This window comes from Pezoporus wallicus, unplaced genomic scaffold, assembly GCF_028554395.1.
Source record: "Pezoporus wallicus isolate ANWC-B61680 ecotype Strahan unplaced genomic scaffold, APGP_CSIRO_Pwel_v1 contig_8542, whole genome shotgun sequence".
Taxonomy (NCBI): Eukaryota; Metazoa; Chordata; class Aves; order Psittaciformes; family Psittacidae; genus Pezoporus; species Pezoporus wallicus.
In genome coordinates, this window is record NW_026640148.1 from 201,541 (window position 1) to 216,808 (window position 15,268).

A 15,268-nucleotide genomic window follows, 5' to 3' on the forward strand; every position below is an offset into this window, starting at 1 on the left:
GTGGTTGCCAATGCATCATTAACCTCCTGCTGCATTGCTTATTGCTGTGTCTTGTTAAGCTCATCTCCATTTGCCTTAAAAAAATCCTCGGAAAGCTGAGATTCACTTTTGTTGGGATGACCTCTGCTAACAAGGTCCCTGAACGCACTCTTTTGTATCATTAGAGCTGGCTGGGGAATAAAGGATCTTGTACTTTGCTGCAGCCTATTTGTCTTCCACCATTTCTCTTACCCGCACTGGAGTCCCCATCCCTGTAGTGTCCTACTCTGATTACCCAGACAAATATAGTGAGCATTTTATTGTGCTTCGGTGGTGGAGGGAATGGATGGGGGTCCTGGAATTACCTCTAGCAGTGCTCTCCATCTCGGTGCTCTGCGTGTGTGTGTGCAGCAGGGGCTGTAATTGCCTCCTGGATGAGTCAATTTATCTTTCAGTGTTCATTACGTGTAATAAGTTAATGTTTAGGACTGGCTTATGAAATTTGCACTTAAAGGAAAGAATAATCAAGGACTTCTTCCTCTGGCTCCATTATTAAACTGTTTAAATACCCTTTTCTTTAAAGATTCATTTTAAAGTCCATTCCCACTTTCCCATAAAAACGTATCATTAAAACAGTGCTTTATATATATGTAGCGGCATTTGGGGGATGTGTGGGAGAAAAGGGGCATCTGCTTGGATCAGAGATGGGCCCTGCTGCATCCCTCAGGCTGGCATGCAGTTGTCTGGGGTTTCTAAATAAGCACAACTATGTAGAACTGGAGCAGATGAAATGGAGCAAACATGCAGCCAACGGATAGCTGGGTAATCAGCTGTGAAGTCTCTTCCACCATGAGAGTGATGGACTTTCCTCTTGTCCCTCCTCCTCCTCCTTGTCTCCAGCAACCAAAAGTCAATGAAGGAGGGATGTAGGCTCTCCAAGCCTCTTGATTTTGTGCAGAGAGATGGGTTGGAGTTCCCAGTAAGACATATAGAAGTACTGGGTTTGCTGTGCCAGAAACAAGCCTTGCCAGGGTGGATGAGCAGAGAGACGGGTCCCCAGCCCTAGGCAGACCCTGATGGGCTAGTATGTATTTTTAAATGGAAGAAATAGGATGGGGAGAAGGAGATGGTGATGTAAAATCTTAATTTAAGGTTTAAATTTAAAAGGAAGCATCTGCGTCAGTCCCTTCTGCACCTTCCTAGCCCACAACAATTTCTGTTGCTATTAATATGACTTTACATGCGGTTAGAACCTCGGTGTTTCTCTGTGCACTATAAGTGTGGTTGGGTGTTTTTCCTCACCATTTTCCTGTGGCTGACTGTTCGTTACGTTCATTCAGCTGCCTTCAGAGAGTCTCCTGAGACTTCCTAATGCGGAGTGATGTAAGATCTCCATGTTCTCCCAGGCTCAGAGCGTGTTCAGCATAAATGGTCCATTTCGGGATCTTGCTGGAGTGTTTCGGAGTCCTGTGTCTTCTGACAAGGATGCTTTTGGATGTGGTTAAATAAGTAATGGTTTAAATTGCAGGAACAAAAACCCGTCAAGCAGTGGACTAAATCGTTGATATTCTGAAGAGCCCGTGGTCTTCCCTCTGTTGTCTTCCCCGTCTTGTCTGCATAAAAGTGTATCCTGTAAATGTCATCCCAACTAATTAAAGCCGGGTAAGGTCTGCAGCTTCGTTCCCACTGTTCTGGGAGGGTTTGTAAGTTGGCTATAGGGAAAGATCTATGAAGTTCAAAAGCAAGACAGCGTACAAGGAAGGATAAACCAAGCACTCGTACATGCGTGCTTGTGTGCTTCTCTTTATTTGTAACAAACCAATTTTGCTTAAAGGTCAGCCTGATCCTGAGAAGAGTAAATACCCTTTTCTCCTGACTGGTGGCCTATTGACTGGTAGCACCTCTTTAGTTGAGTGGGTGAGAGCCAAGAGCTTTCAGGATGAGTGTTTCCAGCAGGGACAACCCAGAAGCTGTTCTAGCCATGGACTGTCCTAAGCCCATGCTGTCATTCTGGTCAGTATTTTATAATGAAGGGGGGTCCAAGAAAAAGGGTTCCCTACACTCTCTTTCCCCGTAGGGTGGTAATAGGAGATCAGGATATCCCAAGAAAGATGAACTGAGTTTTTTTTCCTTTTTTCCTGTGGAAAGATTTTCTAAACATTCCCCCATCCCCTCATGCGCCCCTTCTTTTTCCAATGGGCACAGTGTGTGGGTAAAAACCAGGTATTCTTAGGTGAGACTTGTGTGTAGTTAACATTGCCAGAACATTTTTGGGGAGCTGCTAGTTCTGAACAGGCAAGCATTAAGCTTAGGTCAAGAGGTACAGAAGGAAGTACAGCGTGTTCATGAAAAATCAAAGCTCTACATACCACTCCTTGAGTTTGTTCAAGTTGAGGTTGATGCCGCCCACTCTTTTGACACCTGTAGATTTTAACGTCATAACATATCTTTTGGGGCTGCCTAATTTTGTTGGTGTGTATGGTGTGGACCCTATTCCTTCCCCATTAGAAACTCAGGCTGTTCGCTTCAACCGGTTGTAGTATAGTGCCACCTGAAACATGAAGAAAGTGTTGCCTTTATTGCTTTTGGCCAGAAACCATAGAGTAAACATCCTCTCCAGGCTCCTGGTGTGTTGGTCTCTTGCCAGCCAGCTCAGTGAATGCCACAAGGAATTCGGGGTTTGAAATGCCAAGATGTCTTTCATTTCTCTACTGGCAGCAGAGGAATGGGGCAGCTCCATCCAGTTCGCACCCACAAAACCAAGCAGCTTCAACTATGTAGTAGACCTGCCCTCTCATACCCTTTCTTAATGCAACAAGTATTCTGGGAAGAATTCTATGGTGGCATAAACAGGAACAATCGGGTTTAGCTTTTCTTTAAAGCATCATACTGAAGACATCCATTTCGTGGCATCCAAAGCAATGGGCTCTTCCCAAATTAGCAACTTATTGTTGTATTTGTGCTTTTTCCTTTAAGATGAGATTTCTCTGCAGCAAAAGCATTAATAGCTGTGTGAAAAGTTTTCCAATTATAAATTTTGGCTCAATTACTAATTAAGTCTATTGTCAGACTGAGCAAGTTCTTAAAAACAAATTATGGACCAAAATATCTCTTTGTAAGTAGGTTTTTTTACTTAGTAATTTTACTGCTTTTGTATTAGTTGTCTGTGCATGAAACAGCTGAGTTTGAAACAAAATAGAGATGTTGCTGCATTTCAATCCAAGGAAGAGCTCTGGCATTAGAGCAAATCTCAGTTCTCCTCCACACGGATCACACAGAGTTAGGGTCCCTAGGTCTGCAAAATTTCCTGCTGGCACATCTGAATGTGTTCAGGCCCCTTTGATTTATCCTGATTTGTTTCCTAAGGAAACAAGACATCACCTTGCAGCTTCTCTGTGAGCTTCCTTCTGAATTTGTAACCTCTTGGCCACTTTCAATCAAATCTAGTAGAAGTTTCAAACATAACTGGACCCTCACACAGAAGGGCTTTTGTGCCTTGACACATGCTTGTCTTGCTCTCTCTTCACTGTTAGAATCATAGAATTCCAGACTGGTTTGTGTTGGAAGGGACCTTAAAGCTCATCCAGTTCAACCCCTGCCACGTGCAGGGACACCTTCCACTAGAGCAGCTTGCTCCGAGCCCCATCCAACCTGGCCTTGAACACTGCCAGGGATGGGGCAGCCATATAATCCAGGTGATACCAGTTCCTGAGGTAATAGAGCAACTATGGAGAAAACTACTTTTAGGTTGTAAGCTGTGGGCTGGTTGGTACCAAGAGAGTTTGTCTTACAGCTTGATCGAAACGGAGACCTGTGTTCTGCTGCAGGTGGAATGCAAGCCCTGTGCACACCCTCGCTGCCTCCCATGCCTGGGACAGTAGCATCACCTGCACGCTCTGCATCTCCAACACAAGTTAATTTGGTTCTCATTTTAATAGCAAAGGAAGCAGACACTAGTTTATTATTATTACAATTTATTTCTGGTCAAAAACTATATCTGCAGGACCAGCAGTTTCGGGCAAGCCATGAAGCATCGTGTCCTGGAGGGCAGGACTCCCCATGACCAGCATTGCCCCAAAGCCTCCCCTTGCTGAAGTCTGTTGCTCATCCAAATCCTAGCCCAGGACCTGCCTGTGTTTTGGCAGTGCTGGTTTCTCTGCCCTTCCTAAGAAAGGGTTAACCTGAGCTTACAGAAAACACTGTAGGCAGGACATAAGACTGCAGCTTCATACTCCCTTTACTAGCACTGCGTGTGTGTTTAGGAGGCAGTGTAATGCTTTGACAGCAGCTTGACATTGCCTTGCAAGGTGCTGGAGGCTCTGCAAGCACTTGCCAAGAGGGGGTGGGGGAAGAGGAAAGTGTGTCAGGCAATACTGCAGTCCCAGCCTCTTCTTGCATTCAACCCCGCTGCTGCTGCAACTTGAGGTTTGCTGCCAGCCAACTTCTGCTGCTGGCTCCGAGCACTGCACAGAGGCAGCGGGGCCCTTCCTTTATTCCTCCTCCTTATTCAGCTTGATGTTTTTCCCTGCCTGAAGCCCCCATGAGACCCCCGGAAGGTCTCGGGCAGCAAAGGGCCAGCACATCTCAATGGGATGATGTCCGCTCTTGACCGGCGGGGCGCGAGGTGGAATACCGCTGGGAATGAAGCGCACGCTCGACATTTGCTGCATCTGCCGGCGAGTCAGGGTTCAGTGGCTGCGTCCCCTTCAACCAGCTGTTCCCTTTAATCACCGCGCTTCCAACTTTCCCGTTGCCATGCCTGATGGCCAGCCGAGCCGGCAGAACTAGCACGGGATTTTTGGGACCCTATACCCTTTGTTTTCCTATTTCTATCCCGGACTGGCAGATCACACGTTAAACAGCCATGTAAAGACACTTCTTCCTAAAGGATTGCTTCATTTCTGAGTCCTCCCAGCCTGGAGTGCCCAGGACGATTCCTTCCCTGTTTTCCCGAGGAGCAGCGTGTACGCTGCAGCTCCGCTTGGCTGGGGGAGGCAGCCTTGAAAGTGAGCCTGAGCTGGCCGGGAAGTGATTCCAGTGCAGGCAGGGAGAGGGAAAGGAGCGGCTGGTGCAATTAACTGAATGATTTGATAGATAACAGCAGACATGCTTTGTGGACTGAAAAAGGATTTGCAGTCAGACTTTGGTGAGTGAGCCTGTCTGTATTCCCCCCCTCCCTCCTCCAGTAGTTTACTTTTGGGGGTTTATTCTATTTCCTTTAACCACTGTCATTAACTATTTCATGGGCTGCACTGAAAGGGGTTTTACAAATCCAAACTGTGACTTAATAGCTTTGATTTATGAAATATATCTCTGCTTCTCCGGAAAGAATTTCTCCCTGTGACCACTGGAGAGTCCCCTTTGGGGTGCTTCCCTCCTTCTCCAGCTGGAAGACTGCTTGACATAGGGGCTATTCTGAAGGCACCCATGATATCTGGGAGCCTTTATAGTCGGTTTTGCTTTATTTAAAAGGACCCCCCCCAACTCTAAGTGTAGTTCTTTAATTTTCAAGATCGGTGTGTAAATAAATGGGCTGGGCATTCAGGATGGTGAGCAGAGGACTGAATGGGGGGGAAATGTGGGTAAAGGATTCTGCCGAACATGATGGGATTGCTGCCATCACCCCCACCTCTGCTGTAATCTACTATTACCTTGCCTAATAAATATTTCAGCTCCTGCTAGAAATCTGTCACTTCAGTGAGCTGCTGACCCCTGTTTTAGAAACCTGAGGTGAGCAATTCACTACTGCCATGGGGTATAAAGAATTCTATTTCACTTCTGCAGGAGGGTGGGTGTGTTAGATGAGTGTAGAAGGGCACCTTTATGAAGGGCACAGTCACCAAATCCAGACCCTCGTCTTTCCAGGATGGACAGGCTCTGGTACTTCAAATGGGGTGCAGTATTCAGGTAGTTTGTTGTATGCTGTAGCTCTCTGCTTGTTGCAGCTAAATATACTGCATGGAGCTTGCTCTGATGCAAGCATTTTCCTTCTGAAAGCAAAGACATGGGAGTTGGAATTGCAGAGGTAATTTATGGTTTGTGAATCATTTTACATTGCCTGAAGTGATGTAGTGGGACTGACTTTGTCCTCTCCTTGGCCTCAAGATGTCCTAAAGCATGAACATAACTGAACTGGTTGCCTGCTACCACAAATGGTGACTAGATGCAACATCCGCTTACTATAGCAGCACAGCAAGGAGTGATGGGGCTTATTTTAGGCTGGCTGAGACGTGGCGATGAGTTCTGGTAGGCAGAGGGAGTATGGGTGCGTGATTTAACAGGGCAGGAATGCAGCCGCTCCATGAAAAGATCAAAAGACAACTTGGCAGGAGCTCGCATCGCTCCTGGGGCTGAGCCATAAGCTGGGGCCCTACCTCAGAGGTGGTTGACACTGACTGTGCTGGAGGAGTCTCCTGGAGGCCACCAGGATCATTCATCCAGTTTTCTCTGACACATCATCTGGCGCTTCACACATGCGGTTCTCAACGATCACTGTGTTGCTGCGAATGGTGGTGGTGTCAGGGTGTTGGGTATTTGAATGAGGAATATTCCTGCTCTCAGCCCCAGCCATTCTTGGAGAACCTTGGGTCAATATTGTGCATGGCTCTGGCATGTACAAGGGAATGGTGCCGTCACTGAGCTGGTAAGGAAACCTTTGTGCTGGTATCAGACCCTTACAGCTTGTGCTGGTGGGGCTCCTGAGGACCAAGGCCATGCTTTCATCACATGGTGCTGTTTTCCTCAGTATCCTGCAGATGAGACCATCCTTAGTACCAGCAAAGACACAGAGAGGGGTGGACAACCATCTTGTTTCATGTCTGCCATCCCTTCTTAGTTTAGTGCACAGATATAAAGCTTTGAGGAGGGATGATTACAGTGCATTGGGTTTGGCTTTGCTGGCGTGTAAGGGAGCTCTCTTTTAGTCACATGGCTGGGTTCTTAATGTGTTTTTTCTCCTGATAACCTGCTTTTTCATGAGACTCATCTCATCTGGAAACCACCCAAGATGGAAGCAATAAAGTGACTTGTTACCATATCACTCATTTTAGCATTTTAAACGTGATAGGAAAACCAGAAACCACATGGATTGTTTCTAAGAGGATCCAAGTGTTTCAGAAGTGCACCACCATTAGGGTTTTGGTGATTTCTCTCCTCCAGCCAGTCTTAAAAGTTTTCTGATGAGACATTTTAATAATACTGAGCTTTTGTTTCGTCATTCAGAACAGAAGGACCAGAAAATGCAAGCTAGCAGTGATGCTTTGGGGAAGGTGATGGAATCGTTTGCTTTCTGATCAGAGTAAGCTTGTGTGTATCACAATGATACCAGTGTGTTTCCAAAAGAGACCTTTCATCTTGCAATAGAAGACTTCCTAAAGTGCTTTATTGCCTTTCTGAAGCCCAGGAAGATTCCCTCTGTTTTGCTGTAGCAAACCTCATGTTCAGTCAGTCCTTACTGCAGGAGTGGGCAGAACGACAGAGCACATGGGATCTCCTTCATGCTGCTCTAGGTGACCAGCTGAGGGTCCCATCACATACCAGCCTGAGTTAAATGGTTGATTGCCTACAGCAGAGACCGCTTCAGAAGTCCCTTTGTATTTCAGATATATGCATATAGGTGACTTCATTCTTCTTTATTTTTTAACATATGGTTTGTATAGAAGGCAAAGGAAGACTAAAGGAAGATGAGGACATTTGGTGCTTTTCTGTTCAGGTTTGTTGTTTTTTTCCAGCAAAGCTGTACCCTTTATTTGCAGGGTGGGAATGACCAGGAAAAGAGCCTTATTAATAGATCTTTGCCCCTTCCTGCTTGCTGGTTTCCAGGGAATCAGCTCCCCTGTTCTGTCCTGTTCTCTGCTACAGCCCCAGACCTTCCCACTTGTCAAAGAGACAGGAGAAATAGAGGAAAAAATGTCTGAAAGGGATGGAAAACTAATGCGAGGAGCTAGAATTAGACAGGAGGAAATCTTCATAGATAAATCTCCTAGGAAGAAAGATTTTATCTTTCTTATTGAAGAATTTATCACAATAGTACTCTTTAATATAAGTCCTGCTCGTCAAGCTGCTTGCATCACTTGTCAGCTTTGCCTCAGATGCAGCAAAATGGAAGATTAAAAGAAAAAGAAACTGGGGTGTGCGTATCAAGAAAGACATCCCTGGGTCTGGAGCTGAATCACAGTGATCTTCATTTCCTTAAGCCAAAACTGGGCAGAGAGAGTTTGTCTGGGCCTGAGCTAGCATTGGCCGTAGTTTTGTTACTCTCTGTCCACCTTGCGTTTGAATATACCCATGCTGCAAACACCACATTAGCTCAAATTCATTCACTAGACTTAAGGAAAAGCTTCCTGCATCTGCATTTTTGATGCCATCGCTTCCTGTCCTAGCACAGATGATAGAGTACTTCTTCCCTCTGTGCATCACTCTTCTGGATGTCTGACGACAGCAATAACACTTTCTTTCCTCTTTATCATAGGCAGCTCATTTCTCCCCCCAGTCCCAGAAGTTGTGATCTTCCAGATATCTGACCAGGCTGCACTGATTCAATCTGAATGAACTCTAGCTATATCACATCCTGCTTAAACTGTGGTACGCAGACCTGGGCACTGCATTCAAGCTGAGGCTTTTATCAATGTTGTGTAAAACAAAAGGATGATTTCACAGCTCTTGCTGACTATAACCACCCTTCTATGTAAAAGGGTGTTAGTTTTTGTTGCAGCTGACATGGCATTATGGAATTACATTTGGTTTGCAGTCCACGATATCTGAAGAGTCCTTCTTCAGCTGTCAGTTAGTTTCTTCCCCATCCTTTATTCATTTGATTGCTCCTGCCCAGGTCTGGTAGCTCGTATGCACCTCTACTGAATTGTATATTTGGTTTTGCAACATGTCTGAATCATTCTGGATTCAAAATTCACTTCCCAGCCTCTTTCCAGCCCCTCATACCTGGTGGCTGTCAGCAAACTTAATAGGAACAATCTCTCTGCAAGCATCCGGGTCATTTGATGAAAACTTGGAGTCTTAGCAGGCTGGGGATGGGCCCATACAGCACTTGGATTAATACATCCGTCCCTTCTGATTGTGAACAACTGATGAGTTTTCTCAGTGTGTGGTTTTCCAATCAGTTTTGCAAACACTTCGTAATCATCTATCTCCTGCTTCCCAAACATACTTGTAAAAATAGCACGTGAAAGGGTGGCAGAAGCGTTTCTAAAACTGAGATATAGCAACTTGCATTTTCTGTCTATCCACAAATGTTGCTCTGTCATAGGAATTGAGTGGGCATGACTTATCTGTGGGAGATCCAGATTTGCTTTCAGTCATCCTTGTCTTCTTTTAGCAGCTTCCACACACAGATGGCCAGTTCCAGGAACTGAAAGAGAAGGTGATGGATTTCTCATACTCTCGCCTTCACCCTGGTTTGGTTTGTTTCAGGTTGAACATGGCATTTTGCTCTCCGACGGTGCTGTGACTTCTTACCTGTCCTTCATAAGGTCTTAAGGATACCTGCTGATGGCTTCAGGACTTTGGTGGCCAGGTCTCTCAAGTTTTGTTGGAACTGGATGATCTTAAGGTCCTTTCCAACCCTAACTATTCTATGATTCTGTGATTCTGTATTAGTATAAAGGAGTTCTTGCTCTTTTCTAGAGATGACCCATTCCACCAAAATTCCTTTTCATAGAAGAAAAAATACTCAAGTAATTTCCCAGGTTTTTTTGGCCTTCAGGAATGAATTATCTTTTTATTCAATTTTCCCCTCCTGTATGGAGGTTACAGAGATTTTCCTCTTAAAGGTTGTGCTCATGCATGTCTCATTAGTGCACATTTGTTAGTAGGAGGCTGTTCTTTGATGCAAATCAGGTAGGTTTAGTAAGAATGTCAGTCTATAGTGTCAAATGAACAACTGCTCTTTAGGTCTTCTCTCCAACACTGTTGGAGTTCAGTTTCCAGCCCAGACACTAACCTTCCTGCCAACCTTCTTAAGAAAACCTCTTTGCTGCTGGAAGAGGTGCTCTCTGAGTGACCCATAGCAGGGGACTGAGTTTCATGGGGTGTGTTGAGTTTTGCTTTTGGTTTTATGTCCAGGTTTGTTATTCTTTATAATGTTCTGTTTGGTTAATCTCTATAAGCCAAGGATAACCTTTCTGCCAAAGCGTTTGCGTATGTTAGGGCATGTAGGATTTAATTTATTTGGAAAATGGAGTGTTAGAATTGATATTTGTACATGGATGCCAAAGTTTATTGCTTGTGATATTATCTGCTTAACTCAAGGATATAAATCCTACGCAGAAGGTCAGAATATGGCATGTGCAGCTTGGAGGGAAAGGGTGCCTGTGCTTTTGTCTTTAGGCATGCGTAGGTGTTTCAAACAAAAGAAGCAATTAAAGCTAACAGGTAATAATAATCAGAAAGAGGTATTGGCACAGAACTGCAGGCGAGAAAGTAGAGCAAAAATAAATATTTAGCAACATCCATCAATTGACTATTAAACGCTACCAGGCATAAGCGCGTTTAAAGCTCTTTTCAGCTGTCAGTTCAGCTACTGCCTAATTTTTAGCATGTGAGTAATCCCATCAGGGTAGGCATGGTCTTAAGCCTTGATAGGACCCCCAGGTCATTGTACGGCTGTCTATTCAAGGTGGCAGAATGCTGTTTCAAGACAAGCGTGCTTACGTGGGAGTTAAGGAATCCTGGGTTGGTGACAGCCTGACTGCCAGGCTGCTTCTGACTTTGGGTTTTTTTAAGTACTATTATTATTCTGCTCATAACAAAAAAGCACCAACCAAGCTTGATATTCTCAGCTGCCAGATTTATGAATCTGTGCGCTTACAAATCAGTCTGGCAACTCGAGACGTGCAAAATCACAGGGGATGAAGAAATTTCTCTCCTTCCATTCGCAACAATTGCAATCCCCGAGTTTATTTCAATGGAAGTGTTTTTTCTTTTTCCCTTTGACCATGTGTTTTTGTTCAAGGATCTGATAATTGCACGCTTGGAGGCGATGGCTTTTCAAAAGCATCTTTCTGAGCAATTTTCAACTGGAGATGTGGGTAAAAATATCTCGCCAGTTTTTTCCTCAGAAGTGTTTTCACTAATGTGCAATTATGAGCTCTGCCTTCATTCAAGTCATCCTGGAAGTATTTGCTTCACAGGGAAATTCGTTTCCTAGCTGCTGTAGATGCCAGCATAGTTGGCAGCTGCAGGTGGCGAGGAGGGAAAAAGAAAAGGCCCAGAAATGAAAAATGCTGTGAAATAAATTGGTCCCAACACCTGGAAACCATGAAAGGATGGAATACCATACTCTCCTGTTAAATCATTGTTAAACTGCTTTGCATGTCAGTCCCAAAATGGCCTTGTAAATTATTTAGTATAGCTGAGATATGAAGAGATGATCTCGCTTAATCATGCCTCACAGCTGATCTGTTTCTTACTGTGCAGGTTCATGAAATCATGTTAGAGAGGTGGAAGGAGTTGTGGTTTTCTTCCCAGCAGTACTCTGGCTTCCAATCTCAGTGTATAATTAATACTTGTGTGGTATATCTTAATGAAGCTGTAAGTTAGGAGCTGGCTCAGGTCTGGGGAGAGCAGTGTTGGCGAGAAGGGCTGTGGAGCGGTTACAAAGAGAATAAATATGCTTTTGTCCTGGGAGGCAGGAACTTGTGCTGGTGAGAGCAAGATCAGGCTCCCTGCTGCCCTGGCGTATGGATGAAAATGGGATTCGCTGCATCTTTCTGCTTCATTGCATCCTTCTCTTTCCCAAAGGAGGGAGGTAGATCCCTGATGGGGTGTCTGCTGCTGGTTTGGATGTTGTATGCCAAGTTATTTACAGCCATTAAGCTAACTGACTTGCTTGATATCCCAAATGACTCTTCTCTTCCAGCTTCTGCTCCATCCTTCGAGCTCTCTGGGTGCCCAGGGAGCGCACAGGTCCAGCACACCCATCCCCTGCCCTGAAGGAGCTCTCACTATAGCAATGGTGGGATGGCCCAGCTCCAGTCAGCTGCTTGCCCCAGCCAAATAGCCGAGCTAATTCAAGGATCTGCTTCTCTGTCTTTGAGCAACCATGTGCATGACCGTACAAATGATGAAGCTCTGAGTCAAACCTTTAACAGGTCCCTACTGTTGCACCACCAGCCTCGGTGGAGTTGTCCCAGTAATGAACCTGCTTCTCTATGAGGTCTCAGTGGAGATCCCCTCCTTTCCTGCTGTCAGCACAATAGCTGATCATATATGTTCTTTATTGTAGTGAATGGTTCAGCCTGAAATGTGGGGGACATGGCCTGCTCCTGCCTGCCCTGGTGATTTATAGAGGGTAATTTCTTTGTGGAATGCAGTGCTGTTTGGGTAGGGTTAAACTTTTGGCATAAGATGAATGTACATGTTCTGGTAAAGGTTCCCCCTTTCTTTTCAATAATGTACTGAGTTTCCCATATAACCAACTGTGTAAACAGATCGTGTTCCTTCCTGACTTGAAACGTTGCGCTCTGTTGCTCATGCAAGAGTGCCTGGAACCTGCAGCCCAACAGCCCCCAGGCACAGAGGGGGACAACACATGATGTCTCCAGGCAGATTCTCTGCAGTTTCATTCTCAGCTGACTCCTCTGCAGTGTACAACGAAGCCATCGAGTGTGTGTGTATGTGAGGAAATCAGTGGGAAGATGCTCAGGTACATATAGAGCTGGATCTGTTCGGGTGGTGGCGAATGTCACCCACTCCAGAGAGTTGCTGTGATTTGTAAAGCTGAGCAAGAGGCACGAGACAACAGAGAAATTTGTTATTAATAATAATAACTTAGAATCACAGTAACTCCCCTTTCCCCTTGTGTTTCAGTTACCCCCTATCTTCCCACTCAAGTGAGTTCCCCCCATCGCTTAAAGGGCGAATAAGCATTCACCTTGCAGGAACTGGGAAATAAAATGTTTTGGAGGCTGCAGTGGAAGCAAGCAAGCGGAACTCCTTTCTCTCCTTTCTCAAAGTCCCTTTATCATTCAGCAGCTGACTTGAGCAGTACTATGGGCTGTAATAGGCAATTAGCTCCTAGCAGATTTATGTGACACTGCGTTTTATAAGCAAACAATCATGTGTGTTTAATCATTAAATGGATCTTCTGTATCTAACATTCATGGAGCTGCTCCCCTCTCTTCTGTCTCCTGGTGCACACACTCAGCTCTCTTGCACCAGTATAAACCCGTAGACATTCGTACTTGTGCAGAACTGGTGGAAATGTCTTACTTGGCAGCTGCCTTTGGTTCTGGCAGGCAGTGACAAGAGGTAAGTACTTGGCAGTATCTGCTCTTGGATACATCCAGACTCCCAGCTAGAGGTTAGCATGGTGGGAATGGGAGATGCCTCATGCAAGGGAATATTCCCCCCTAACCCTGAGGACCATGGTGTGGTGAAGGGCTGGGCAGGAGGCTGCACAGCACCTTGTTGAGTCCGTACATCCAGTGATTGCAGCATTCCCCAGATTTCCGGAGGTTTGGGAAGTAGCCAGTTTTAGTATTCATAGTTAATTTTAGGTATACCTGCATACGCTGCTCTTCCACACCTCTATTACACACTCCACAGAACCTGCTGGTTTTAATTTTTATTAGCACTGTGCCTTGTTGAATCAAAATTAAGTGGGTATTTGGGAAGCATAACATGAGGCATTGCACTTAATGGTCTGTGTTCCTGAATGAAGAAGGGCTATCACACGAATCTCCTCTCTTCCCAAGACTCTGCAGTCTTTAGCGACACCTGAGTTTTCCCTGAGTTCCTTGCTACTTCCTATCCTCTCTAAGCTGTAAAACTCTCAGCTGCATCTTTTTGGGACAGATGCCCTTATTCAACCCTTTCCTTCTTCTGAAGTGGAACAAGTATTCCCTTAGAATGAGGCAAAAATGACTTTTTCCTAGTCCTGGCCATGAGTCTGCCATGAGCCAGTCCCTCTGGCTCTTTGTGATGCTCAGGAGAGCTCAGGCTCTCGCTCATCAAATTGCAAGTGCTGTTGTAACCAGTGTCCCTGTTCCCCAGCCTGTTGCTTCTGTGGCTGGCACCCTGCTCCCAGTTAATCCTTTGGCTGGGATGATTTTGGGTTTTAAACATATGAAAAGTCCAAAGGGAAAATTAACCCACAGAATGGTGGGGCTTGAGCTCTGCACAGAGCAGGGTTTACACTGAAATCCCAAGATGTTTGCTCACTGGTACTCACAACAGCGAGCATCTCTTGTGAGCCTTTCAGAGGGTGGCAGAGCCCAGCTTGCAGCAATTTGTTCTGATTTTTCCCAGGAGTTTCCATGCCTTTTGGAAGTTCTTGTGCTGGTTGTGCATCTTCCATGCAATGTAAAGCAACTGGAAGCCAGTACAATGGTGTGCATGAAGGCAGCTACATCAAGCACATGGAGTGCATTAATGGACCAGTGGTCTGCTGGAGCGGGGTCTTACCCATCTTTCATACTAACAGATGTTTGCTTTCATTGTAGTGATGCTGTGCTGAACTTTAGGCACCAGCCTCTTTGGAGGTTGGGATGTCAGCAGAGCACGCAGCCAAGGCAAGGCTTGATGGGAAGCAAGAAGTAGGGCAAAATCAGGAGCAGGGCTTGTTGGAAGCAAGATTTAATGGGCAATTCAGGCAAGTTTTTAACAGCTGTTTTGATGGGGTCAGACTGCACCAGTTCCAACATCAAATAACTTTGGGCTTTGAAACTTTCCTATTTCATCTTGTTGTCCTGCTAAATCTGATATTCCCTGGCTCTTTGATTCCTCTCCTTCTCCCTCCCTCCTTTCACTTTAAGCAAGGCTCTTGCTTAAACTTTCTTTAGTCTTTTAACTATAAGCTTATTCCATCTCTCACACAGCTCTTGCGAATCCTCCTGGCACAGCCAAGAATAAAAGCATCCCGGCCACGTACACGGGCCATTGCATAATAGATGGTTTGTGTGTCAGTCTAAAATCTACATCTGTTTAGATCAGTCATGAAGCGAGAACATCTGTATGTATTCCTAGAGTATGGCTTTTACCACATGAATGAATAATCCAACTCCCACCATTTGGTATTTACTTTTCTTGAGACATTGCTACTTAGCTGAACGCTGAGCGGAGAATCGCATTTATGGGAATTAAGTCTTAGTAAGGTTTAGTGGAGCTTCGTGGATAAGCTGAAAACAAGTCTAAATGGGGTGCCAGAAATCTTTCTTCTAAAATAGTTAATGCTGTCTGGAACTTCTTCCTTACGTCTTAACTCCCACTGGTTTTAGAGCGCTTTGCATCAGAATGCAGTGCAGATGCAGGATAAAGCACCTGATTTGCAACC

The 15,268-nt window shown here is 45.2% G+C and overlaps 1 protein-coding gene across 7 annotated transcripts in view; it reads left to right on the plus strand.

The window, feature by feature from the left end:
* GRIP2 (glutamate receptor interacting protein 2) overlaps positions 1–15,268 on the plus strand; it is a 239,420-nt gene that overhangs the window by 157,513 nt on the left and 66,639 nt on the right. Inside the window, exon 1 of one of the 7 annotated variants that reach the window (XM_057417665.1) lies at positions 4,354–5,125. The exons of the other annotated variants lie outside the window; for them this stretch is intronic. Within the exon in view, the coding sequence (XP_057273648.1) occupies positions 5,086–5,125 (40 nt within the window). The 5' untranslated portion in view covers positions 4,354–5,085. Of the gene's footprint in view, positions 1–4,353; positions 5,126–15,268 lie in introns of those variants that run through there. 7 annotated transcript variants of the gene reach the window in all.